This window comes from Rhincodon typus, chromosome 23 (genome assembly GCF_021869965.1).
Source record: "Rhincodon typus isolate 14 chromosome 23, sRhiTyp1.1, whole genome shotgun sequence".
In the NCBI taxonomy this organism is placed as follows: Eukaryota; Metazoa; Chordata; class Chondrichthyes; order Orectolobiformes; family Rhincodontidae; genus Rhincodon; species Rhincodon typus.
The window spans coordinates 29,054,134-29,080,162 of record NC_063354.1 but is presented as its reverse complement, the minus strand read 5'-3'; the positions used below and the strand labels follow the sequence as shown (position 1 = coordinate 29,080,162).

Here is a 26,029-nt window from a genome sequence, read left to right as displayed (position 1 = left end):
ATTGGACACCAATCACAAGGCAATACTAAGGCAGGTTACTGTTCCATTGCATGATCAGTGTAACCATATCTTACATTGACAAAATATTTCAGTACACCTTTAGGAGAAATACCCTTGGGTCATATGCCAAGAGCATAAGAATTCTGTCCTCTATGTTGCTCGAAGCACTGTTCTGTTGTAATATAGAGTAATGTTACACTAGACACTGTCTGTAAATGCATGTTTGTAAATTAGCTGTAATCAAGCTACCTGTTGTATTCTTCCTCATCATGGTGTCCAAGTCTACTTTTTTGGGTTACGAGGGATAACGTAAGCATTGCTACATCAGATGAAATACCTTGAGGCAAAACTCCTTAGTGACTCAATTATTTTTAACAACCATCTTAAAAGAAATATGTTGGAGACTTCGTGAGAATTTTCTGGATTTTGGTCTGTATTTCCAAATCAAAACCGTGAATCTATTAGTGTTAAATGCTCAAGAAGTCAAAATTGTTGAGTGTAAATATTCTGAGGATTGTGGGTCTGGAGGAGCTGCAAGATTGGGCAAGTTAAGGTCACGGAGGTATTCCAAACCAAAAATAACAATCTTAAAGTTGAGGCATTGCTTGACCAGGAGCCAATTGTAGTGGTGATCAGTTCAGGAGACTTATAAGGGCATTTAACAGGGTTTTAAATGACAAAGCGTATGGATGGTAGAATGTGGGAGGCTAGTACATTGGAGTAGTGAAGTGCAGAGGTAGCAAAAGGCTGTGGATGAGTGTTTCAGCAAGAAATGAGTTGAGATGAGGATTCAGTCAGGCAGTGTTACCAAAATGGAACTAGGCAGCCTGAATGACAACAGATGTGCGGTAGCAAGCTTAGTGTATTCAGCTCAAAGTTGTGAAGAGACTGGCTTAGTTTCTGACGGGTGCAGGAAACTGACTTTGGCATGAGGACCGAAGACCGTAGTATCTTGGCAGTATTTAAAGGAAGGGAATTTCTTTCCATCCTCTAGTCTACTTGTACATTTTGGGGTTAGGACATGTGCATGTAGACAGAGCAGCAAGATTGAGGAAGACAACATTGAGAAAATTGGTTGTCATCAACTTATGTTTTGAAGTGTTTTTCTGATTGGCAGAATGGATATCGCAAGGATGTTTCCTCTTGTGGGGAGACTAGAACTAGGAAATACTGTTAAATGGGAAACTTATTTTTAAGACAGTTGGATAGTGGTCAAATGTTGCAGTTAATCGCTGGCAGAAATTTAGTAATCTGGTATATCGCTATTTTGAGAAATTTGATTTTTGTATTCTAGTCAATACTAATTGCTTCTACCATATCCCTGAATAGTTCTGATTTTCCATTTGCTCACAAATATTGGAAATATGTACGTGGAAGAAGAGTCGACCACTTGGCTCTTCAAACCTGCTCTGCTGTTCAATGAGATTATAGCTGTTCTGTTTTTAACCTGAACTGTACATCCCTGCATATCCACAATCTTTCATCCCCTTGGTAATCAAGAATATATTTACTTCTGCCTTAAAAATAATTTGATTCATCCACTGCCTTTTGAAGAAAGGAATTCCAGAGACACTTAACCCTTAAATATTTTCTTTTTTTTTCCTTAGGCACCCCCTTTTTTAAAACTGACACCTAATTGCAAATTTTCCCAAATGAAGAAACATCCTTTAAACGTTCACCTGTCAATGCTCATCAGGAGCTTGTATGTTCCATTTAAGTCACCCTTAGCTCTTCTCCAGAGGATATACACCTTGCTGCATAAGGCCATTCACTCATTCCAGGTATTAGCCTAGTAAACCTCCTAAAATTGCTTCCAATGCATTTGCATCTGCATCCTTCTGTAAGTACAGTTACCTACTTTACACAGTACTCCAGATGCGGTGTCACCAATGTCCTGTACAATTGAAGCATAAGCTCCCTATTGTTGCTTTCAATCCCCCTTGTGATGAACGATAGCATTCTATTACCTTCCGTGATTACTGGCTGTACCTGCATGCTCATCTTGTGATTTCATGAACTAGCACACCCAGATCTCTCTGCTGCTCTGAGCTCTGAAACTTGTTAGCATAGAGAACTTATTGCTTTATTCTTTCGGCCAAAATGGAGAATTTCCCGCTTTTCCACATGTACTCCATTTTATTTACTTAAGCATCCTACAAAGGGATAAAGATAGGTTATGTCTTCTTCACAACTCCATTTCCTACTATCTTTGAGTCAAATTTAGCTGTAATACCTTCAGTCCCTTCAGACAAATCCTTTTATGCAAAATGTAAACGGTTGAGGCCTCAGCACTGACCCCATGGCACACTACCTGTGACATCCTGCAACTCTAAGAAATAGCCACTCACTTGTACTCACTGCTTTCTTAAAGCAAACCAATCTTGTATCCATGCCAATTTGTAACTCCCTAAATGAGCTTTCATTTCCAGTAATAACCTTTTTATATCACCTTATCAAATGTGTTAGGGAAGTCTAAATACAATATATTTGCTGTTTTTCCCCCTCACAGTACAATTTTTTTTTCTTTTAAAGAAGTCCAATAAACTAGTTAAGCATGATTTTCCTTTGCGGGGGAAAAAAAAAAACCTGTTGGTCCTGCCTGATCAGCTTGAACTTATCCAAGGACTGTAATGACTTGAATGATTGTAGAGAAAATATTACAAGCTGTCAATGTTAAGCTGTGGTTTCCTGCTTTCTGTTACCCTTCCCTTTTGTGAATAAAGGGGTTACATTAACTATTCAACCTAAAGGGACTTCCCATAAATCTAGTGTGGATTTTAATTTTCTAAAGCTTGCATCTATTTTTTGGCTGCTTCTTTTAAGATCCACTGATGAAATCCAAAAGGACTTAGGGAATTGTCAACTTAGTTCCAACAATTTACTCAGTACTATTTATTGGGCAATTGTCATTCTGTTGAATTCCTTCCTCGCTTTCCATTCCTGATTTACAACTTTCTCCAGGATGCTACTTGTTGACTCTAATGAAGATTTCCAAAATATCTGTTTGCTTTGACTGCTGTCTCTTTGTCCTCCCCAGACTTATTTTCTATAGGACCAACACTTACTTTAACTCTTTTCTGTTTTAAATATTTGGATAAAATTTGCCAATCTGTTTTAATAATCTTGGCTAATTTTCTTGTACCCTAACTGTTCTCTCCTTATTTATCTAATATAATTTTTTAAAAACTTTCTGTCCCATCTTTGACCTGCCACCTCCCCTTGCACCATTGTCTTTTCTTTGGATTTGACTTGAGTTAACCACAGATGGCAGGTCTGTCCTTGAATTTTTCAGTTGTTGTAATGTCTATTTTTGTGCTTTCTGGAATATCCTCTTAAATACTTGCCACTGCATCTCCCTTGACCTGTCCCATAACTGAAATTGCCAGTTAACTTTTGCTAGCTCTGCTTTCATGCACTCAATTGTCCTTGTTGAAATTGAAAATCGAAGGGAGAAGAGTGGGTCCAAGCCTACAATTGTTGGCAAAATTCCATTATGTAAAGGTTGCTGCTACTTGGAGCACTTTGAGGTCAATAATTTTGTCTTATTTCACTGGTCAAAACCAGGTTCGGTTTAACCTGCTGGTTGGTGCTATAACATGGTCTAAGAAATTTGATTCAAAAACTGTCAATGAATCCTTATCTGCACTATTTTCTCCCATCAGAAATTTCCAGCCTACATGTAGGTTAAAATCCCCCATGATAATTGATGTACCCTTTTTGACAAGCTCCCATTAAGGGACCTGTGCAGAGCTCTCGCAAGTGACCTCTTGACTTTATCATTCCTCACTTCTACCCAGATTGCCTCTATGTCCTGGTTTTCTGCATTAAGCTCATCCCTCCTTTTTTTTTTTTTTTTATTGTGCTAGCATCATCTTTAACTAACAGAGCTATTGCTCCACCCTTTCCTAGCTTCCTGTTTTTCTTAAATGCCTCCTATCCTCCAGTATTCAGGCCCTGATTGAGGTCATCCTGTTGCCATGTCTCCGTTGTTGCCACTAGATCAAACTTATCTCAGTTGGTGGTACTGGTTTGTTTCATTTCAAATGTGACATCTATTAAAATAGAGTTCTTCTCCAGTCTAGAGCTGATATCCTGAGCCCTGACACTGGACTATGAAGTTAACCCTCCAAATGCAGGCTTTCTACTGTTGGTTCTTCTATTTTGGACAGTGGTTTTCATTATCTGTTCTCTTTAGAATCTTTGGGCTGATCATTTTTTAAAAGTAGAGTTGAAGGACTGAAATTTGAGCTGATCAGCAATGGCCCATGAAGAGGCCTCTGGTAGTACCACTGTCCAAGGGGGAATGGTAACTCTCTCGTTTTTAGAGCTGACTCACCACCACCAGCACCAGCACCAAGATGAGGGTGAAGCCACGGCCAGGTGGGTTGAACCTGATCTGGGATTAAAAATGGGAAGTGTTGGAGAAACTCAGTGGACCTGGCAGCATCTGTACAGAGAGAAACAGTAATGTTCTTGAGTCCAATAAGACTCTTCAGAATAGATATTGGGTTCCATATCAGTTCTCATTCTCCACAGATGCTACCAGATCTGAGAGTTTCTCCAACACTCTGTTCTTCTTTCAGATTTCCAGCATCCATAGTATTTTGTTTTTATCTTAATGATCCACGTTTTGGAGATCAAAAGACCATCAGACAGCTGTGTGCTAAGTGTGGGAGTGACTATCACCATGAGGGCCTCCCTCCAGACTGTATAGAAAGGAGACCCCTTCCAGTGGTCTTCCCATGTGATTGTAGCCTTTACTGACACAAAATTCCAAAAGGACATGGGGTACTCCTAATGGGATGCTTTGCTACCATTGGTCTCCCAATAGATGGCTGTTGCATCAGTGAAGTGCCCATTGCTGGTAATATTACATGGCACTATTTGTCCAATTTCCCCTTCCAAGACTTCTGACACATGACTAGTCCTTTGCATCTCAACCTGTCACAAGTTGGTAAAATCCAGTCCAAGTACCACCTCTGAAACATGTTCCAGTAATGACATTCCCAGTTAAATTACCTTTTAGCTAGTTCCTTTATTTGACCTGAGCATCTTACCAATGCAACATGGGAGACGTCCCTCTGTAGGACACTGCCTTCCCCAGTCAAATACAACATTTTATACATTCCACGTTGCAATGATTACATGCAACATTGATGTCATGGTTAGCCACGTCCCCCTAAACTACACAATGTATCCTGTAAATACATGATCAATGATGGACAACTCTGTGGACAGCTGTAAGTTCTCCCATATTCTCATGATGTTTACCAGCTACCTTTATTTTCTGTCTTTGGATCTTATGCATCATATTCTAACCTTGACAGTTATACTTCTTTCCAGACATTTGCTAGCTGCCAATAAACTGTATATGTAATTATCACTAAGAAGTCCTATTAAACTAGGAAGGGTACAGAAAAAAAAATTACGAGGATGCTGTCAGGACTGGAGTATTTGAACTATTAGGAGAGAATGATTGGGTTGGGACTTATTTCCCCCAGAGTGCCTGAGGCTGGGGGGGTGACCTGATATAGTTATAAAATCATGAGGGGCATAGATAAGGTGAATTGCCAAGGTTTTTGTCCAAGGGTAGGGAAGTCCAGAACTAGAAGGCATAGGATTAAGGTGAAAGCGGAAAGATTTAACGGGGACTTGAAGGGCATTCTTTCAGAAGTTGGTGTGTATGGAATGAACTGCCAGAGGAAGTGGTAGAGGCAGGTACAATAACAATATTTAAAAGGCATCTGGGCAGATGCATGAATAGAAAGGTATAGATGGATTGGGGGCCAAACACCAGCAAATGGGACTAGTTTAGTTTGTAAAATCTGGTAAGCATGGATGAATTGGACTGAAGCGTTTGTTTCCATGCTGTATGACTTGTAGTCACTTTGGGAGCAAATGTGTTGGCTTTCCATATTCTCAGTCTTCAGTTTTCTACTTCTGGTATTTTTTCGAGTATTCCAGCTTTGCCTCAGTTGCGACCTTTTGCTGACAATTAAATGAACAGCACCTTTTCTATCTGCCTGAACCAGTGCACAACTCCGATTTCGATGGTTTTCTTTGTTTAAAATGTCATTGGGCACAGTGTGTCTCAGCAATTTTTTTTCTTCCCTTGTTTCTAATATACTGAACTGTTCACCTAAACCCCAAATCCAAGACTGAGTCCTCCCAAATAATCTATTGTTATAGGCCAGACCAGACCACCTCAACATGTTCAGAAGCTAGCCCAGACCGTAACATTTTCTTATTTTAAAGCGAAGAGTAGGGTGTTGCGTTCCAGATGTAATTCGACTGGTCAAACTTCCAGATTTAAAACACAACCTGTGTTATTCAGTTTTTTTAAAATATAAAAGAAATTGGAATAAAAACTCAAAATAATAGATTATTTTATTACTAAATAGTAACTGTTCCAATTTCGTAACATCCCAAAAACACAAGTGAATGAATGAATTATAATCACACATCAAGGAAGGTGGTGAGAAGTGTTGTGTCACAATGAGTCCCAAGAAGAATAAAACTTAAATAACGTTCCTCTTTTGTTCAGTTTGGGTTTTAAGCATGACTCCAGGGCTTCTGCAAAGTGTTCTCGGCCTCAAAGAGACCCCACTCCAGGTACAGCAACAAAGACATCAATACCTGAGGAGACCTCACCTCTGCAGCTGCCAGTGCCTTGCTGACACTGCCAGGAGTCCGTGCTCTGGGCACTGCCACTGCCACGTACCTAAAACTCTGGGCCTATCACTGCCAGGTGTTCCCCCTTCCAGGCATTGCCAGCCCCTGCCCAGAGTCCCAATCTGCACCACTGATTCTGTGGCCAGTGCCCTACTGACACCACTGCAGCCCACTCTTGCAGGTGGAGTATCCATGTGGCTGGTCGAGTTCAAATTCTGATCCTTGGTAGGCCTTGGGCTTGCATAGCTGAAAATGCAATTCCAGTACAAGCTGGATTTACTGGTGTTTTTTTTTTTTTTGCCTGTCAACCCACTGATGCAGCAAAACACATAGTGTCCTTTATGCTTATTAGGACATGTTTATATTCGGCGACTAAACAAAAAGCTGGCGCACTTCCGCTGGGTGCTCGATCAGTTGCAGCTCTGCAAAGTAGTGGAGCCATTTGAATTTTCTGTGGCAAATTGCAAGTTCAGAAAAATAGTCTCTCAACTCCAGCAGGAAAAGAGCCCCCAGCTTTTAGCTGTAACTGAGAGGGGAAAAAAACAGCTTCCCTATCTTCAAGACCCCAGCAGCAATTAGTGAAAACTAAAACTCAAAATCCCAGTTCTGTGGGAGTTTTACCCCACTATTCAGGCGAATCTATTGTTCGAGCTTTTCAAACAAAACCTGCAAGACCACAGAAGCTGATTGCTTATTGAATCCGGGTAGACAGCTTGGTGTCTCTTAAAACCTCTCTTCAAACAAAAAGGACAAAATACACCCCTCAAAGCCATAGTATCATTGCAATACCTATCAGCGCATTTCAGACACTATCACCACTTTAAGAACAACTCATGTTTCCTTCTCTTCTTACATTTAGTAGAGAAGTGCAAATTGAACTTGAAACAATATGGTTCTGTCCACTTTAGAACCCTAGTTTCAAAATAATAGTGCATTAGGAACCTTCATCACACTGTCCTCTGTTTCTACACCTTTAAACCAATGGGAATAGTCTTACTCCCTACCCTACCCACCTCCCTACTTTCTGCATATAAACTGACATTTTCCTAGCTGCCATCAGTTCTGAGGAAGGGTCACTGGACTCGAAACGTTAACGGTTTTCTTCTCATCAGATGCTGCCAGACCTACTGAGCTTTTCCAGCAACTTTGTTTTTGTTCCTGATTTACAGCATCCGCTTTTCTGTCGGTTTTTATATAGTTTTTCTCTACTCTGCTCATACCACTCATGATTTTGAATACTTCTGTTTGATCTCCTTCAACTTCCTTTTTTTCAAAAGCATACAATATCCACATCTCCATTTGATCCATGTAGCTATTGATCCTTATGTCTTTACTGCCTCTGCCGCCTTCACAGTGTTCTGATCAGAATTGGACACTACCGTAGTTGAATACAAACTAGTGTTTCATAAATGTTTGTTCCTTAAGTTTCATTAATATGCTTTATGAAACCTCAGGCTCCCATTTGTTTTACTATTTTCTAGCTTCAGTGATTTATGATTTGTGTACCTCCTGTTTCTTTACTGCATCCTATTAGATTTGTACCCTTAGTTTATACCCTTTAATTTCTATTGTCTTTTTAATTCCTAACAAGGCATGTTTTATATTTTTTTAGTAAACATTATCTGCCATCTGTTGTCCCCCTTTCACCAACCCCTGCCTCTTGAAACTCTCACCAGCTACCTCAGTTTGCATTAGTTCAAATTTTGTAGCAAATCTTGAAATTGCATGGCACACAAGACGGTCATTTAATGTATCTGACAAACTAATTGCATGCTTTCCTCCAGAATAAAATGGTTATTTGCCATCTTTGTTTTCTTTTCCTCTCAATGCTACCTGCCCTCTTGTGTTTTGACTTTACAAGCTCGTCTGTTTTATGTGGCACTTTTTTATCAATTGCTTTCGTAATTCATCAATCCTGTTTGCTATTTCTCCAAAAGAATTGTCTAAATGACTACTTTATCAAAGATCATTTCTAAAAACTGAGTTTACTGGCCTATAATTGCACAATTTCTGCAGTTCTCCAGCCCTCTTGCATCACCTCACATGAGAGGATTAGAAGGTTATAGCTCGAGCCTCTGACCTTCAGTCTTTTGCCCACATTGTGCATTTCCGGTTATATCTGGTCATTCTGACTTACCAGTGTTGTATACCACCAGCCTTTCCATTACAACTGTATCAACAGCGGCTCAGTGATTAGGACTGCTGCCTCACAGCACCAGGGACCCAGGTTCAATTCCATCCTCGGGCGACTATCTGCGTGGGTTTCCTCCCACGGTCCAAAAATGTGCAGGGTAGGTGGATTGGCCATGAAAAATTGCCCGTAGTGTTGACAGATGTGCAGATTAGGTGGGTTACAGGGGGATTGGTCTGGGTGGGATGCTTTGAGGGTCGGTGTGGACTTGCTGGGTGGAAGGTCCTGTTTCCACACTGTAGGGATTCTACGAATTTGTAACAGCATCTTCATTTACGTCGGCTCTGGCAGCATCTTCCTTAATAAAGTGACTTGCAAAATAGTCATCTATTGCCTCAACTGTGCCCATTGCCTCCGTATGTAGATCCTCTTTTGGCCCCTAATTGATGCCATCCATTCTCAGATTACCCTTTACTATTTATATACACACAGATGACTCAGATTTCTTTTAATATAAACTGCCCATCTCTTGTGTGACGCTGCTTCTCTGATTTCTCTCCTCACTTCCTCGTGAGCATTCTGAAATTTAGCCTATATCTTCGTATCGTCAACCTGACACCTGTGGCATTCTTTCTATTTTTTCTGCTCCATTTTTTTTTGGTTTGCCAACACTTCCACAATACTGCTTAAAAGCTGAATAATTTGTTACATCTTTGCAATCTCATGTGCCACTATTGTCGTGCCATACTGTAGATTTCTGAGCTAAATAGTGGTACTTTTGTGGCTAACTTTTTTTTTGTTTTGTGCAGACTGCATTTTCTCTGCTGCTTGGACCATTCACTTTCTTCAATGTCCAGAAGACAAAATACCTTCAAATTATCACTTCCCTAATGAGATGGATTGGTAAGAAGTCTCTTTAAAAGCTATTGCATTTTGAGTAATTTGCTTATGCAGTTGGGAGTGGATTTTTAATGCAAGCAGGATGGTTGGGGGGTGGGGTGGGTGGCGGGGAGGTGTGAGGAAGAAGCTAGTCTCAAGATTAGAGTTGAGACAAGTTAGCTTCCCATGTGGTTGTGGAGGTCCTTGTCTAAGTGCACAGCTGGGGCTGGAGTTACAAGAATCTAGTATCTGTGTAAGTAGTAGTGTACACAAGTTTAGACTTTGAAGGAGAAGTGATTCTAACACAGTTAATTTTACCCATTGTTTACAATGCTGAAGAATATGCAACATCTAGTATTTCGAGGATATATGTAACAGGTGTTTGAGAATCTGCTGATAGACTTCTTTAATTAACAGGTCCATTGGCTGATGGGCCATTTGAAAAAGCATCGAGATTCTCATCATTTGTGCAATGACTTGTTTTAAGAAACTCCTACTTTTATTTGGCATTTGAGATTGACTGGAAGGTTTAGCAGGTCATTTATTTTGCACTGACAATTGCTATTTTCAGCCTGTAGTCATGGCATTTCTCTTGAAAATATATTATTTTAAAATGACTTCTGTTACTCTTTAAATAAATCTACTTGGAAATTGCAAAATTCAAATGTTTGCTCAATTTTAGTTACAACACAAACAACTGTAATTGATGAGTAAAACAATATTTGTATCACCTTGAGACCTTGAATATTTTTTCTTTCTTCTGTGTCACTGTCCTTTTTCTGCCTCATGCTCCTTGTCCACTTTTATTTCCTTGTCTCCCAGCCTGAGTTTTCACACCCACTTTCTTCCTTGCACCTGCTTTTATGCTTCTTTCTTAACCTGTCCCCTTCTTGCCATTGCTCATGAATGATTCATATGAAATAAAAACCAAAAGAACTGCGGATGCTGTAAATCGGGGACAAAAACAAAGTGGCTGGAAAAGCTCAGCAGGTCTGGCAGCATCTGTGGAGGAGAAAACCGAGTCACCGGACCCGAAACGTTTTCTCCTCCACAGATGCTGCCAGACCTGCTGAGCTTTTCCAGCAACTTTGTTTTTGTAATGGTTTATATGAAGCCTGCCTGATCAGAGAGCTATGGGAATTATAGCGGGGATAGACGTAGTACGTTTGTGTGTCGTCTGTAGTTTCCAGTGTCACTTGCTGATCTTGACCCTGTGTGGTTTTTCATAAATGTTTTCTACATTGATCTTTTGAGTTGACAGTGGGGTTCCTCACAACTTGCATGTTTTTCCTTTCTATTGGACTGCAAACTGACTTGCAAGTTGGACTGCCACATCATTGAAATACCAGTAGAGTTTTGCAACTTTGAAAAATTGAAGTGTAGCACATTTTTTTGGCTGGGTAAGACAATGCTGCTTTCCAAAGCAGTGAATGTCTGAGGGGGACTGATACCCAGAGCCTTTGAGTTAAGGGAAGACTGGCTAATAACAGCACTTGGATTGCTTGAGCTGCAGTTTACTACAGGTCTCCAGTGCAGGGCATTTAGGGAGATCTAGAGCCTGTGAAGTGACATCTACCCCCACTTATTTTGTGTGGGTGAAAAGACCAAAAAGCCAAGCTGGAGAACTGTAACAATTCCAAGACCCGGGTTCAACAGATCAACTTTTGAAGTGAAAAATAACTATGTTGAAAATTTTGTTCCTTGTTTATACTTGGCTCCATTGTGTCAAGTTGTCCTTTGTTTATCTTGATTGTGTATATTTGGCTTTAAAGGAGTATAGTTTCAGTTGCATAGCAGTAGATTATGAAACCTTTCTTCTCTCCCATTTGTTAATTTTATTGCAACATAAATTTTATTTCCTGTTTATGATGAAACCCAATGTAAATGGTCATGATGTGGAATGCACTGTCTTGAAATGTAGTGGAGGCAGGTTCAATTGAGGCATTCAGGAGAGCAATGGATATCTATTTGGATAGAAATGGTGTGAGGGATATGGAGAAAAGGCAGGACAACCGGTGAAGGTACGATGGGCCAACTGACCTCCACTGTGATTCTGGTGGTGACAATGGTGGGAGGTTAGTGGGGAATGGGAAAGGAAGGAATTGTGGGGTGTGGTCAGGGATTCAGTTTAATATGTACACAGGAGTTATGTTTTCAATCCCCTAAAATTGCCTGGCTGACTTTGAGCATTTAAATCAGTTGGAACCTTCTGAATGTTTTCACATAAAGTCAGAGTCCGACAGCGTGGAGCTAGGGCCTTTTGGCCCAAACTGGTTTATGCTGACCAAAATGTCCATCCATGCTAAGCCCATTTCCCTACTCTTGGCCTGTATCCTCCTTCTTCTAAACTTTTCCTATCCGTGCATTTGTCCAAATGCCTTTTAAATGTTGTTAATGTACCTGCCTGAACCACATCTGCTGGCAGCTCATTCCATATGCGTACCACCCTCTGGCGGGGCGGGGTGGTGGGGGGTGTGGTGGGTGGAATTGCTCCTCAGGTTCCCATGTATTCATTCCCCTCTTACCTTGTAAATTGATGCCTTGTAGTCCTCGATTCCCCAGCCCTCGGAAAAACACCAGAGTGCATTCACTGTATCCATGCCTCTCGTGGTCTTTGTACACTTGAAGATTCCACCACCCACCTCCCCCTCTGCCAACCCCCAAATCTCCCCTTCTCAGTCTCCTACAGTCTAAAGTAAAAAGTCCCAGCTTGTCCACCCTCTCCCTATAACTCAGTCCCTTGAGTCCTGGCAACATCCTTGTAAATTTCTTCTGCACTGTTTCCAGTTTAATAACATCCTTCCTATAGCAAGGCAACCAAAACTGAACATAATACTCCAAGTGTGGCCTCACCAATATCCTGCACAATTGCAATATAACTTCCCAACCTCTGTACTGAATGCCCTGACCGATTGAAGGCCAGTGTGTCAAAAAGTCTTCACTGTCCGGTCTACCTGTGACTCCAGAGAACTGTGTGCCTGAACTGCAAGGTCCCTCTCTTTCACTACATTCCTTAAGGCCCTATCATTCGCCATGAAACTTCTACCTTGATTTGACTTTCCAATAAGCAACACCTCACACTTAACTGTATTAAACTCCATTTGTCATTTCTTGGCCTTCTTTTTGTTTTAATCATTGCAGGATGTAGGTGTTGCTGGCTGGCCAGCATTTCTTGCCCATCCTTAGTTGCCCTTGAGAAGGTGGTGATGAGCTGCTTTGTTGAACCGCTGCAGTCCTCCTGCTGTGGGTTGATTCACAATGCTATTAAGGAGGGAATTCCAGGATTTTGACCCAGTGACCGTGAAGGAATGGCGATATGTTTCCAAGTCAGGATGGTGAGTGACTTGGAGGGGAACCTGGAGGTGGTGGTGTTCCCACCTATCTGCTGCCCTTGTCCTTCTAGATGGAAGCGGTCGAGGGTTTGGAAGGTGCTGTCTGGGGATCTTTGGTGAATTTCTGCCGTGCATCTTGTAAATAGTACACACTGCTGCTACTGTGTGCCGGTGGTGGAGGGAGCGAATGCTTGTGGATGTAGTGCCAATCAAGCAGGCTGCTTTTTCCTGGATGGTATCAAGCTTGTGTTGTTGGGGCTGCACTCATCCAGGTAAGTGGCGAGTATTCCATCACACTCCTGACTTGTGCCTTGTCAATGATGGACAGGCTTTGAGGAGTCAGGTGAGTTACTTGCCGCAGTATTCCCAGCTTCTGGCCCGCTCTTGTAGCCACTCTGTTAATGTGGTGAGTCTAGTTGAGTTTCTGGTTAATGGTAAGCCCCAGGCTGTTGATAGTGGGGGACTTGGTGATGGTAACACCATTGCATGTCAAGGGGTGGTGGTTAGATTGCCAGGCTATGACCATCTCCAATAAGTGACAGTCATAGCCTGGCATTTGTGTGGCACAAGTGTCACTTGCCACTTGTCAGCCCAAGCCTGAATGTTGGCTAGGTCTTGTTGCACGTAAACATAGACTGCCTCATTACCTGAGGAGTCATGAATGGTGCTGAACATTGTGCAATCACTGGCGAACATGCCCACTTCTGTCCTTATGGTGGAGGGAAGGTCATTGACAAAGCAGCTGAAGATGGTTGGGCTAGGGCACTAACGTGAGGAACTCTTGCAGAGATTTCCTGGAGCTGAGATAATTGACTTCCCAGAACCACGACCATTTTCCTATGAGTCAGGTATGACTCCAACCACCGTCACGTTTGTCCCCGATACCCATTGATTCCAGTTTTGCTCGGGCTCCTTAATGCCACACTTGGTTGAATGCAGCCTTGATATCAAGGGCTGTCACCTCACCTCACCTCTGGAATTCAGCTCTTCTGTCCATGTTTAAACCAAGGCTGTAATGAGATGAGGAGCTGAGTGGCCCTGGCAGAACCCAAACTGGGCGTCACTGAGCAGGTTATTGCTGAGCAGATGCTGCTTGATAGCACTGTTGATGACACCTTCCATCACTTTACTGATGATCGAGAGGAAACTGATGGGGCGGTAATTGTCCGGGTTGGATTAGTCCTGCTTTTTGTGTACAGGACATACTCGGGCAATTTTCCACATGGTGGGGTAGATACCAGTGTTATAACTGTACTGGAACAACTTGGCTAAGGGAGTGGCAGGTTCTAGAGCACAAGTCTTCAGTACTATTGCTGGAATGTTGTCAGGGCCGGTAGCCTTTGCAGTATCCAGTGTCTCCAACCATTTCTTGATATCACGTGGAGTGAATCAAATTGGCTGAACACTGGTATCTGTAATGCTGGGGACCACTGGAGGAGGCAGAGATGGATCTTCTACTCGGCACTTCTGGCTGAAGATTGCTGCGAATGCTTCAGCTTTATCTTTTGCACTGATGTGCTGAGCTCTTCCATATTTGTGGAGCCTCCTTCTCTAGTGAGTTGTTTAATTGTCCACCACCATTCATGACTGAATGTGGCAGGACTGCAGAGCTTAGATCTGATCCGTTGGTTGTGGAATCACTTAGCTCTGTCTATCACTTGCTGTTTTTGCTGTTTGGTGTGCAAGTAGTCCTGTTTGGTGGCTTCACCAGGTTAATGCCTCATCTTCAGGTACTCCTGGTGCTGCTCCTGGCATGCCCTCCTGTACTCTTCATTTGAACCAGGGTTGATCCCCTGGCTTGATGGTAATGGTTGAGTGGGGGATATGCTGGGTCATGAGGTTACAGATTGTGCTGGAGTACAGTTCTGCTGTTGATGGTCCACAGCGCCTCATGGATGCCCAGTGTTGAGTAGCTAGCTCTATGCGAAATCTGTCCCATTTAGCACGGTGATGGTGCCACACAACATGGAGATTGTTCTCAACACGAAGACGGGACTTCGTCGCTGCAAGGACCGTGCAATTGTCACTCTGACCAATACAGTCATGGATAGATACAACTGCAGCTGGCTGATTGGTAACGATGAGGTCAAGTATGTTTTTCTCTTGTTGGTTACCTCACCGCCTGCCGCAGACCCAGTCTAGCAGCTATGTCCTTTAGGACCCGACCAGCTCGATCAGTAGTACTGCTGCCGAGCCACTCTTGGTGGTGGACATTGAAATCCCCCACCCACAGTACATTTTGTGCCCTTGCCATCCTCCGTGCTTCCTCCAATTGTTGCTCAACACTGAGGAATACTGATTCATCAGCTGAGGGAGGACGGTATGTGGTAATCAGCCGGAGGTCTCCTTTCCCATGTTTAAGTTGAAGCCATGACACTTCATGGGGTCCGGAGCTGATCAAGATCCTGCTCCAATCCCATGATGACAGCAAGTTTCTGCTTTTGAATTCGAATTACTTGTGAATTGTGAAATTTGTCTCCTGCATAGGTTAACAGTTGAAATGATCTAGAGAACAAAATGGGTCCACTGGAATGATTCGGTTGTCGGCGAGTTAATGCTGACGTTGACTTTTTGGGCTGAATGTCTTGTTTCCATTTTGTACTGTCCAGCAACTTCTGTAACTTTCTTGCATGTGCTACCTGTATGAAAATTGTGTTTTCATAAACTATATGGCTTTCTTCAATATAAAATAGAAAATATTTTAAATGATCAACTTAACAAATCCTTCTTGCAAGTTTTACATATATTAAAAATAATGCTGTTTTGAATAGCAAAAGGCAAGAGGTTGACTGATGAGCCGTCTAAGAATGGGGATGATGTGACAGTGATGGTCATAGCAAATACTGCAGGGAGATTTTATTTACAATTCTCAAGCCTATACAGTGAATCAAAATATTGTTATGAAAACGACTTTGCCTTCTCAATAGTGGTGCTGCTCATAAATTTTTAAACAAATTTGCAATTATGTGGAACCTTGGTCTCTAATGGCTTGCAGCTTTGTCAATAAATTAAGAAAATTAACATTTTAATTTACATGGAAACTGGAACAATCTCATTTGCCAGATGGAATGGACAATAATGCAAAACAAATAAGTATAAGCACAGGAAATTTTTTTATGAAGTGATGTGCGCAATAAAGTTTAACATCAGTTTGTTGCATGGTTCTTTTTCCCTTAACACTCTGCATGCTGGCAGCTTCAAGCAGTGCCCTGGTACCATGAACTGATGTGTTTCCTACTGCTAAAACATTAATCCTGCGAAGGAGTAGTTACAAAACTGACCCTTGACTATTGTATTCAGTGTAATTTTATAAGGCCTACAGATTACTTGCCTTTATTAGTCAAAGCATTGAATACAAGTGCAACAATGTTGTGATGGAGCTGCATTAAGATATTAGGCTACAAGTGGAGAATTGTGCTGTTCTGGTCACCATACTATAGGAAGCATGTGAATGCATTAGAGAGCGTGCAGAGGAATTCACCAGGATGCTCCTTGGACTACAGCATTCAACTATGAAGAGAGACAGGATAGACTTTTTTTAAAAGCACAAAAAGCTGAGTGGGGACCATGAAGGAGGTGTACAAAAGTGAGGCATAGGTAGGATACATCGGCATTAGCCTTGTCAGTAATCAAGGGCAAAAATTGGAGATAAAGACCAGAGCATTTAGATGGGTTGAAGGAAGAACTGTTTCAGTGAGGGTGTTGGGTATCTGGAACTCATTGCCTGCAAAGGTGGTAGAGGTGGGAACCGTTGCAACATTTAGGAATTCAGATGATCGCTTGAAGTGCCAGAACATACAAGGCAATCGATCAAGTGCTAGGAAATGGAATGAGTGGATAGTTATTTGACGACTGGCTCAGACGTGATGGACAAAAGGGCCCCTTTCTGTGCTGTAAAACATTTATTCTGACACTGTTTGAAATAAAACATAAGCTGTTTACCTGTGTGCTTATTGTACTTGCTGTATTTCAGCAAACTGCATTTATGCTTTGACGTTTTAATGTTCAGATGTGTTATGAGACCATCTGGAACAGGAGGGACTTGAGCCAGGGCAGAGATGGGGACATTACCAGTGTGCCACAAGATCCTCAAATCTGCTAAAATAAGCTGACAGAAATGGTTGCTGAGATAAAACAATGGATATTAGGAGGTGATGTGAAAGCTTGAAAAGGAAATGGAGATGACATTTACAGAGGGAATCCTGGACTATAGGCATATTAGTACAATTGGCAATGGTGAGTTGAAAAACTTGGCAAGCTCAAGAGACCAATGTTAAAGGAAGACAGAAATTTCGAGGATTGAGTGGCAGTTAGAAATGGAGAAGGAATTTGAGCATGCTGATAAATTTAAGATGCTGTTTGTCTGAGCCATAGTAGGATAGTGAGGATATAAATGATGGGTGACTGGAACTTGGTGTGCTATTTTGAATAAGATCTGATTTATGGGAGGCTGGCTAAGCCATCACACGTTTGTTATAGCAGATTAGCTGCAGTTGGGAGTCAAGGTCGGTGATCTTTGTGGTGCAGAGGATATTGTCAGAAGGTGATCTCAGGATCTGATTGCAAAGCAACTCGAACAGTAATTTAATCTGGTACAGTAGCCAGTGAGGATGTAGATTAGTGACGAGTGAACAATCTTTATGTATACCAAAGACAAGAGGTTTTAGTTCTAATATTTTGGAGAAATTTGTGGCTTATCTGGGACTGTTAGACAAGGAATAGCAAATAGAAGTGGTGGTGCAATGGAGATAGGTGATGGGAAAGTGGAGCTGGATGTCAGTGTTAGACCTGATATTTGTAGAAGATAGTGATGAGACCATGGTATGTGCTTTGGGGATGTGAAAGTAAGGGTACATAGACAGAAAGAAGTCAACTATTTCCCTGTACTTGGCTTATCTCCATTTAATGTCCTCTGCGATTTTATTTTTCCCAGCTATTCAAAGTTTTTTTTTGAGTTGGAATGTAAAATTCATTCATTGCTCGTTCTCAAACAATATTAAGTATGCTTCCTTTCTTGATGCCCATTAACAATGTTATCTTTCTTTAATTAAAGTTGGGCTTGTTCCAGCAGAAATGCTTAGCACAGCAGGAACAGTGGAACCACAATAAAATAATTGTCCCTTATTCCAGTGCTTGGCTAACCGACTTTGGCGAATAATCAGGATCCTTGGAGCCATATTCTTGTGTCAAAGCAATATGTTTATGGGAGAGAGGGTAGTCCAGGACTATTTTTTATAAGTGGATGTATTAAGAGCAGGAAATGAAATGCATGTAGAAGATTGATTAGGGAGCTGTGTAGTGGTGCAACTATTATAGGGTTGTCAGCAATATTTCAAGCAGATAGCTGGGAGGTGGATCAACTAACTCACGTGCTTTCTGTTCACTTTTGGTTCACCACCTTTTGAAAATAATATTCTAAGTACTGCCTTCAACTTATCAGTTATTATGTTGAGGAATGTGTTGGAATTGTTGACACTTGTGAGTAGTCCTGACGATTTGAATGTGCTGGACTGAGTGGGAAATGCAGTAGATTCCCTGTTAATCAAGTGATGGTTTGTTTGACTCTCTGGCTTATCCAACCTCCTACATAATATCATAGATGTTGTCCTCTCTTTTGAACCCATCAGACTCTGCATTCAAAGGATCATTCTCTGCCATTTCAGACAACTCCAGCAGAACTTCACCATCAAACACCTCTTCCCTTCACTCTCCCTGTCTTCGTTTAGTAGGAATTGTTCCCTTCGGGACCCTACTCCATTCATCAACCATTAACACCACACCCCCTTCCCATGTAGTGGCAGAAACTGCAACATTGTCCCTTCACCACCTCCCTGCTTACCATCCAAGGGCGTAAACCAGATGAAGCAGCATTTCACCTGTTCCACCTCCAATCTGGTGTATTGGATTCACTGCACCCAATGTGGCCTACTAAACTCTGGAGAAATCAGAGTGGATGACTGCATTGCAGAACACCTCTGGTCTGTGCGCAAGCACAACCCTGACCTTCCCATAGCCGGTCACTTTTAATGCAGCGTCCTGCTTGCATGCCTACTTGTCTGACCTCGGCATGCTGCAGTGCTTCAGTGAATACAGCACAAACTGGAGAAACATCTCCTCATCCTTAGACTAGGCACTTTATAGCCTTTTGGGCTCAATAGTGGGTTCACAATTTGAATACTAAGTTCAACGCCTTCTAATTGTGTACCCACTCCTGTGCCTTCTGTTGTTTTTTTAGCTTTACTTGTTACATTTTGTCACCATGTTCTGTCTCCCTCCTGCCCACCTCCAACCTGGTGGTAGCTGAAGAAGGGTCTAGGTCCGAAATGTCAGCCTTCCTGCTCCTCTGATGCTGCTTGGCCTGCTGTGTTCATCCAGCTCTACACCTTGTTATCCCAACCCAGTGGGACCGTGTTCAAGTCTGGCAGTTAGACACACCATTGTTCTGCCATTCTCACATTCTGATCTCTTTTATCCATTAATGGGATGAGGGTGTTGCTGACTAGGCAGTATTTATTGCCCAGGGGGCAGTTAAGAATCAACCACATTGCTGTGGGTCTGGAGTCACATGTAGGCCAGACCAGGTAAGGATGGCAGTTTCCTTCCCTAAAAGGACGTTAGTGAACCAGATGGGTTTTTCCCCAACAATCGACAATGGATTCATGGTCGTCATTAGATTCTTAATTCCATACATTTTACTGAAATCAAATTCCACCATCGACCATTGTGGGGTTTTAACCCAGGTCCCCAGAACATTCAGGGTCTCTGGATTAACAGTCCAGCGATTTAATACCACTAGGCCATTGCCCCCCCCAATCTGAACTATCAACATCCTTTTTTCTCCCCAGCACTCTAAACACCACCAACCCATGCCAACTCCGTTTTCTGCCCCCCCCCCCCGCCCCAACTAGAACGTAAATGCTGCCTCCTCCACACTTCAGAGCTGAAGTGAAGAGGCATCTCGACTCAACATTAGTTTGCTTTCTCTCTGGATGCTGTCTGATCTGCTGTGATCTCGAGCATTTGTTGTTCTTGGTATCCTGAGATCTCCGACTGCCGATTTATATCGGATGCAGAAAACTAGCTGTAAATCACAACTTGTCTCATGCTGTTGCATCCCCTATGACTGGCTTTCTGGAGCTTGTGCAGACTGTGAATCACCTTGCCCTTCCTGAGCATTTCAGTTATAAAACTTTGAAGTAACTTAATTAGAAAAGCCTTGTTTTTATAAATGTAGGGTTTAGCAGTTGACTGAAATTGTGTCTATATCTTGGCTAGAAGTAGGCTTGGAAGCCAGCTGCATGTGATCACTGAACTGATTTGTTCCCTTGGCCTTTGAAACTGCTCTAATTAGGATAAAAGTCCTTGAGAATGAAAAGGGCCAACTCTTTTGAGAATTGAGGGCAGACAGGCACTAAAATAACACTCCCATGTTTTGTGTTTAATTTAGCCATTCATGAATCTCACTGGTCTAAATTGTTGTGTTAAACTGTTGTGAAATTGTGACATCCAGTACAGATGACCTCCTTTTTAAAGTTTTTTTTTTTTTTTTTTTTTTTTGGAACTTAACCCTGAATCCTCATGATAATCATGATTTCAAATGAAACTACTTAAAGCTTGCCTTCCCATAGGAATATTTGTTAAAGCTAGAGTTGGATTCCTCTAAGCAATCTTTTCCCAGAACAACAAATGTAAAATTTGAAAAATCACATCATATCACGTGCAGCACTATGCATGTCTAGTTGAAATAATTTGAAAAACAAAATCATTGATTTGAATTTATTTGCCTCATTCAGACAACTCTGGCCAGTCTCTCTCAAGGCCTCTGGCTAAGAGGCAACTTGCTTCTATTCTTGCTGATAGGTTCACTGTGCAATCTCAGAACCCATCAGATATCTGAAGGCTGCTACATTTGGGAGGTTAGTTTCTGTTTTCTAATGGTTTTCCTGGATTGTTTTCGCTTGTAGGGCCTAGCCCAAGTACTCAAGCAATTTTGATTGTTCCCTGAATCAGGCCATTTTAAAACACTTAATTTTACTGCTAGCTCATGGCTGTCCTCTTCACATTTGCAGTAGCAATCTCCTTAACACCAGTTGATGGGCTATTGTGATGCATTGTCAAAAGGGATTGCAGCATTCTACTCTAATGTACAATGGTTCTGCTACCTTTTTTCCTCTTCCCTCAACGAATTTCAAATCTGCCTTGCCCACTTTCTTAGTGGCTTTAAGATAACTTGTATGAACCTGCAGGCAAATGAAATTTGGTATGGTATTGTCTAGTCCAGCATCTTTTCACCAGAACCTGCCCTGAGATGCAGCAAGCTTGGGTGAATAAAGTAGACTTCTTGCTTTCTGCGAACTCTTCAGCAAAATTTACTGTTGTGCAAATACCTCAACTACTGAAGTGCTGTGCAGTACAGCAGAGAATTATATTAAAATAACTCCACAGCAGATCCTCTACCAGTACAGGCACAAACAGCAGGAAAAATGAAAGCAAAGATTGAAAATGAATTCAGTATCTGAACAGAGAATTAGTTTATAAAAACAGTAAAGATGGTTCAACTGGAGGGTGCAAACGCAATGGTGTCAACTCTGAATACAATCATGGGAACTCCCTGATGGCATGGCAGCAGAATGACATGCAGAAAATACAGGCGTTTTAAGGATAGAGGTCATAAAAATGAAGCAGTCCTAAAGTAGAAGGAAACATTTGAAGGGGTGAGCTTCAAAAACTCTTTGTGCCATTTAATAAGACAGTCTTTCGTCTTCAATCATTAGTAGGTAGGATGGAATTGGTCTATACTTGCAGTTGGCAGACTGAAAATACTGATGCTGAGTCTGGGTTGGTAAAAGGACTAGGACTGAGAAGGAACCCTCAATGCACTTATTTCCTGATGTTTATTTTAAAATGGTGAAACATTTCCTGTTAGGGGCCTGAAGATTAGTTAGCTGTTTTGCGTGCATGTTGATTGCATGTTTGCAAATGTTCACTCATCAATGAGAAAATTTCCAAAGGCTACTTTCCAAGAGCCTGCCTTTCACGAGAGCAGTGAAAAAATAATCATTCATCCATGAACGTGCTAGTTTTCTCTGTCAAAAATGCTCACTGGTTCTCTGACAACAGATTGGCAAGCCAACCCAAAACATCTCCTCCACTCTAACTCCATAGCCCCTCAACTTGTTGTGAACAAACCTACATGTGTATATCCTTGAGGTTTGCTCCTGAGCATGCACACTTATGTTGCTAAAAGATAGAGCACGTGAAATATTGTCTGCATTGACTTGCAAATGTGAGCTTTGCTGTGATGTCACCTTGAAGACTACTGCAGGACACGAAACAGGTTGAATTTCAGGCAGGTCAGGGATTGCTAAGATGTTAGGCAGAAAATTGGTTAATACAAAACCCACCAAGGACCAATGTGGCTTTCACAAATGTATCTCTAATGTACAATAGTAGAGATGTTTGTTCACTTGAGACAGAATAGGCTGTACTCCAATTTTTTTTTTGTGGCCAGGATATTTAGCTATAATGACTATTATAGAACAGAAATTTTTAAATGTGCTGCATTGACCTTGCAATTATTAACTGGAATCTGTTGATTGGTTTATGAACAACTCATCAATAATCCCATTAATACCTAGTTACAAAATTTGATCTGTGATCAGAGGCTGTAAAATTCATCCTAAAATCACTAATAACCAGACTCAGATTTTGAGTGCAATTCATTTGTTTACAGAAGTCCTGTGATTTATGTTGGTGGAATAATTAGCTTCTGCACCGTAACAAACATAAAGCAAACTTCATTTCTTCCCAAGAAGCAAGATCAATAAACTAGTGCAGAAATAGGTTTATGGCACTTGAGACCATTTTGACTCTTGTCTGTGTTGGCCCCAAAAAGAGCCTAGACTAAAGCAATTTTCCAGCTCCTGGTTTATGGTCCTGAAGATCAACAGTTGAAGTTATTATTGAAGTATCAGCCTCTCCAGTCTCTGACTGCCCTCGAGTGAAAGTGTTGCTCTAATCATTCATTAATTATTTTAAAACTAAAGTCAACATTATCATCAGCTCTGTTAAAGAAGTCGGGTCTCTTGCTGTTTCTGGTTCCCTGACTTTTACACGTCTAAATCTTGGCATCTGCTGTTCCAAAGAGGATAACCTCCTCCCACTCAATCTTTCTTCAAAGCTGAAAATTCTTTGCTCACAATATTTTGATAAACATATGCTGGGCTCTTTGCAAATATATCCTACCTGTAATGTTTGGTGGCCATTTAATTTTAACGTTTGTTATACCACTACACAGGTTCTGGTTCTTCTAACTTGCTTTCTCTGTCTCTTCACCGTCTCTTCACTTTCCCCACCCTCCTCCCCCCAAAAAAGTCGTCACCATCAAATTCTCATCCATGTTTTCAAGGCCCTCCTTGGCCTTGGCCTTGCCCCTGCCCCTACCCAATGTTATCTCTTCCAGTCTCAACACTCTCATCTCCACCCATCCAATTCTGGTCATGATTTTAAATTGCTCTATCGTTGTCAACTTTCACTTGCCTCAGCTCTCTGAGCTGTGTAATTCTTTTCCTGCACAGCATTCCTGTCTACCCCATGTTTTTACTTCAGGATGCTCCTTAAAACCAATTTCTTTTATTAAACTTCAGGTTATTTAACCCAATTTTAAGAAAAAGGCATCATTCATAGGATGTGGGCATTGGCCATCCCTTGTAACTCATCACCACCTTCTCAAGAGCAACCTTGAACTACTGCCGTCCATCTGCCATTGGTATCCACTGTAACATTAGAGAAGGAGTCCTAAGATTTTGATCCAGGACAAAATGAGTACAAATCATGAGTGATGAAATGCTTCCCACTAGCCTTGATGGGTCCAGCTCCACAAACACTCTAGTTCGACACCATCCAAGGCAAAGCCTGCTTGATTAGCATCTTGTCAATAAATATTAACTCACTAGTGTTCAGTAAGAAGAGCTGCAGAAATTCACCAAGGCACTTTGGCATGACCTTCTAAACCCATGACCATTTCCATCTAGAAGGTCAAAGTCAGAAAATGCATGGAAACAACACCCAGTACCTGCAAGTTCCTTTCTAAGCCAATCAGCCCATCTTGACTCAACGATATCATCATTCTTTCTGTGTTGCTGGCAAAACACTGGCTTCCCCACTTAATGGTATTGTGGGTCTACCTACAGCCAACATGGCTCCCATGGTTCAAGAAGCACCTTGCTGCTGCTGCTGCCGCCACCTTGGGCAGCTAGAGATGTGCAAGGTATACACTGGGGGTCTAATTGGAGATTGGTGGCTCAGTGGGCTGGATATCTAGTTTGCAATGTGATGCCAATAGCATGGGTTCAATTCCCATGCTGACTGACATTGCTATGAAGGACCGTACTTGTCAACCAGGGCAGGACTTGTACACTTAATGGTAAGGTCCTGGGGAGTGTTGCTGAACAGAGACCTGAGTGCAGGTTTATCGTTCCTTGAAAGTGGATTCACAGGTAGATAGAGTAGTGAAGAAGGCATTTGGTATGCTCACCGTTACTGGTCAGTGCATTGAGTATAGGAGTTGGGAGATCATGTCGTGGCTGTACAGGACATTGGTTAGGCCACTTTTGGAGAACTGCGCAACTTTAGTTTCTCTGCTATAGGAAGGATGTTGCGAGACTCAAAAGGGTTCAGAAAAGACGTACAAAGATGTTGCCAGAGTTGAGGGTTTGAGCTATTGGGAGAGGCTGAATAGGTTGGGGCTATTTTCCTGGAGTGTCAGAGGCTGAGGGGTGACCTTTTATAGAGGTTTATAAAATCATGAGGGGCATGGATAAACAAGGTCTTTTCCCTGGGCTGGGAGAATCCAAAACTAGAGGGCGTAGGTTTAAAGGGGAAAAGTATAAAAGGGGTCTTCGTGGCAACTTTTTCACACAGGGAGGTGTGTGTATGGAATGAGCTACCACGGGAAGTGGTGGAGGCTGGTACAATTACAACATTTTAAAAGGCATCTGGATGGGTATATGAATAGGAGGGGTTTAGAGGGATATGGGCCAAATGCTGGCAAATGGGACTAGATTAATTTAGGATATCTGGTTGGCACGGACAGTTGGACTGAAGGGCCTGTTTCCGTGCTGTACATCTGATTCTGGAACTCTTCCCCTCAACCGGAGCTTGGTGATACTTGGGTTAAACCACTCCCACTCAGCTCTCTAATGATAAAGCAGCCCAATGGAATGGTAGGGCTTTGGCAACTTTACCTTTTTACTTGTACTATGCAATTCTAGCATGTCCACCCTGTTCTATATTGTGTTTTGACCAATAAAGGAAAGTGTTTCAACAAGCTTCTTGACCACTTGGACCCATTTTTCCTACCTTGAGTGATCTGTAGATTTGCATTCTCTAAGGTTCCTCTGTTACTCTACAAAGTTCAAGATCCTTCCTGTGTATTCCCCAAATGTGGTAGCTCAGATTTTTCTGCCCACATAACCAGTCCACCAATGTCTTCCAGCAGCCTTTAGTTAGCTCCTCACTATTAATCCCACAATCCATTTTCTCTTCAATTCTGCAAAGTCTTAATCAGGCTCTCTACATTTGAACCTTAGCTACTGATTTCTCTATCATGAGCAGCAAGAGACCAATAATGAGATCTAGAGAACCCTGTCGGAAGCAGCCTTCCAGCGATGAAACCACCTAGTAACCATAATTATTTGCTTCATACCACTGAACTAAGCTGAATCCAACTTGATACGTACTTTCTTTTGGGTTCTATAAACTTTGAATGTTCTGGTTCATTTGCCATTTGGAGTCTTGTCAAACATTGCAGTTGTCCTGGATTTTTGGCATCAAACCTTTTTCCCTCATCGATGCACCTTGGTCTCTCCTGACAAAAAAATTCTCATTAGCTAAATCTCCTCAAATACATGCTTTTTGTCTCTTTGTGTCTCTTTGTGTCTCTTTGTGTCTCTTTGTGTCTCTTTGTGTCTCTTTGTGTCTCTTTGTGTCTCTTTGTGTCTCTTTGTGTCTCTTT

The 26,029-nt window shown here is 41.8% G+C and overlaps 1 protein-coding gene across 2 annotated transcripts in view; it reads left to right on the top strand.

The window, feature by feature from the left end:
* tmem104 (transmembrane protein 104) overlaps positions 1-26,029 on the top strand; it is a 181,619-nt gene that overhangs the window by 120,868 nt on the left and 34,722 nt on the right. For both annotated transcript variants that reach the window (XM_020528955.2, XM_048611045.1), the window contains one exon: positions 9,613-9,706. In XM_020528955.2, coding sequence (XP_020384544.1) covers positions 9,613-9,706 — 94 coding nt within the window. The remainder of the gene's footprint in view (positions 1-9,612; positions 9,707-26,029) is intronic.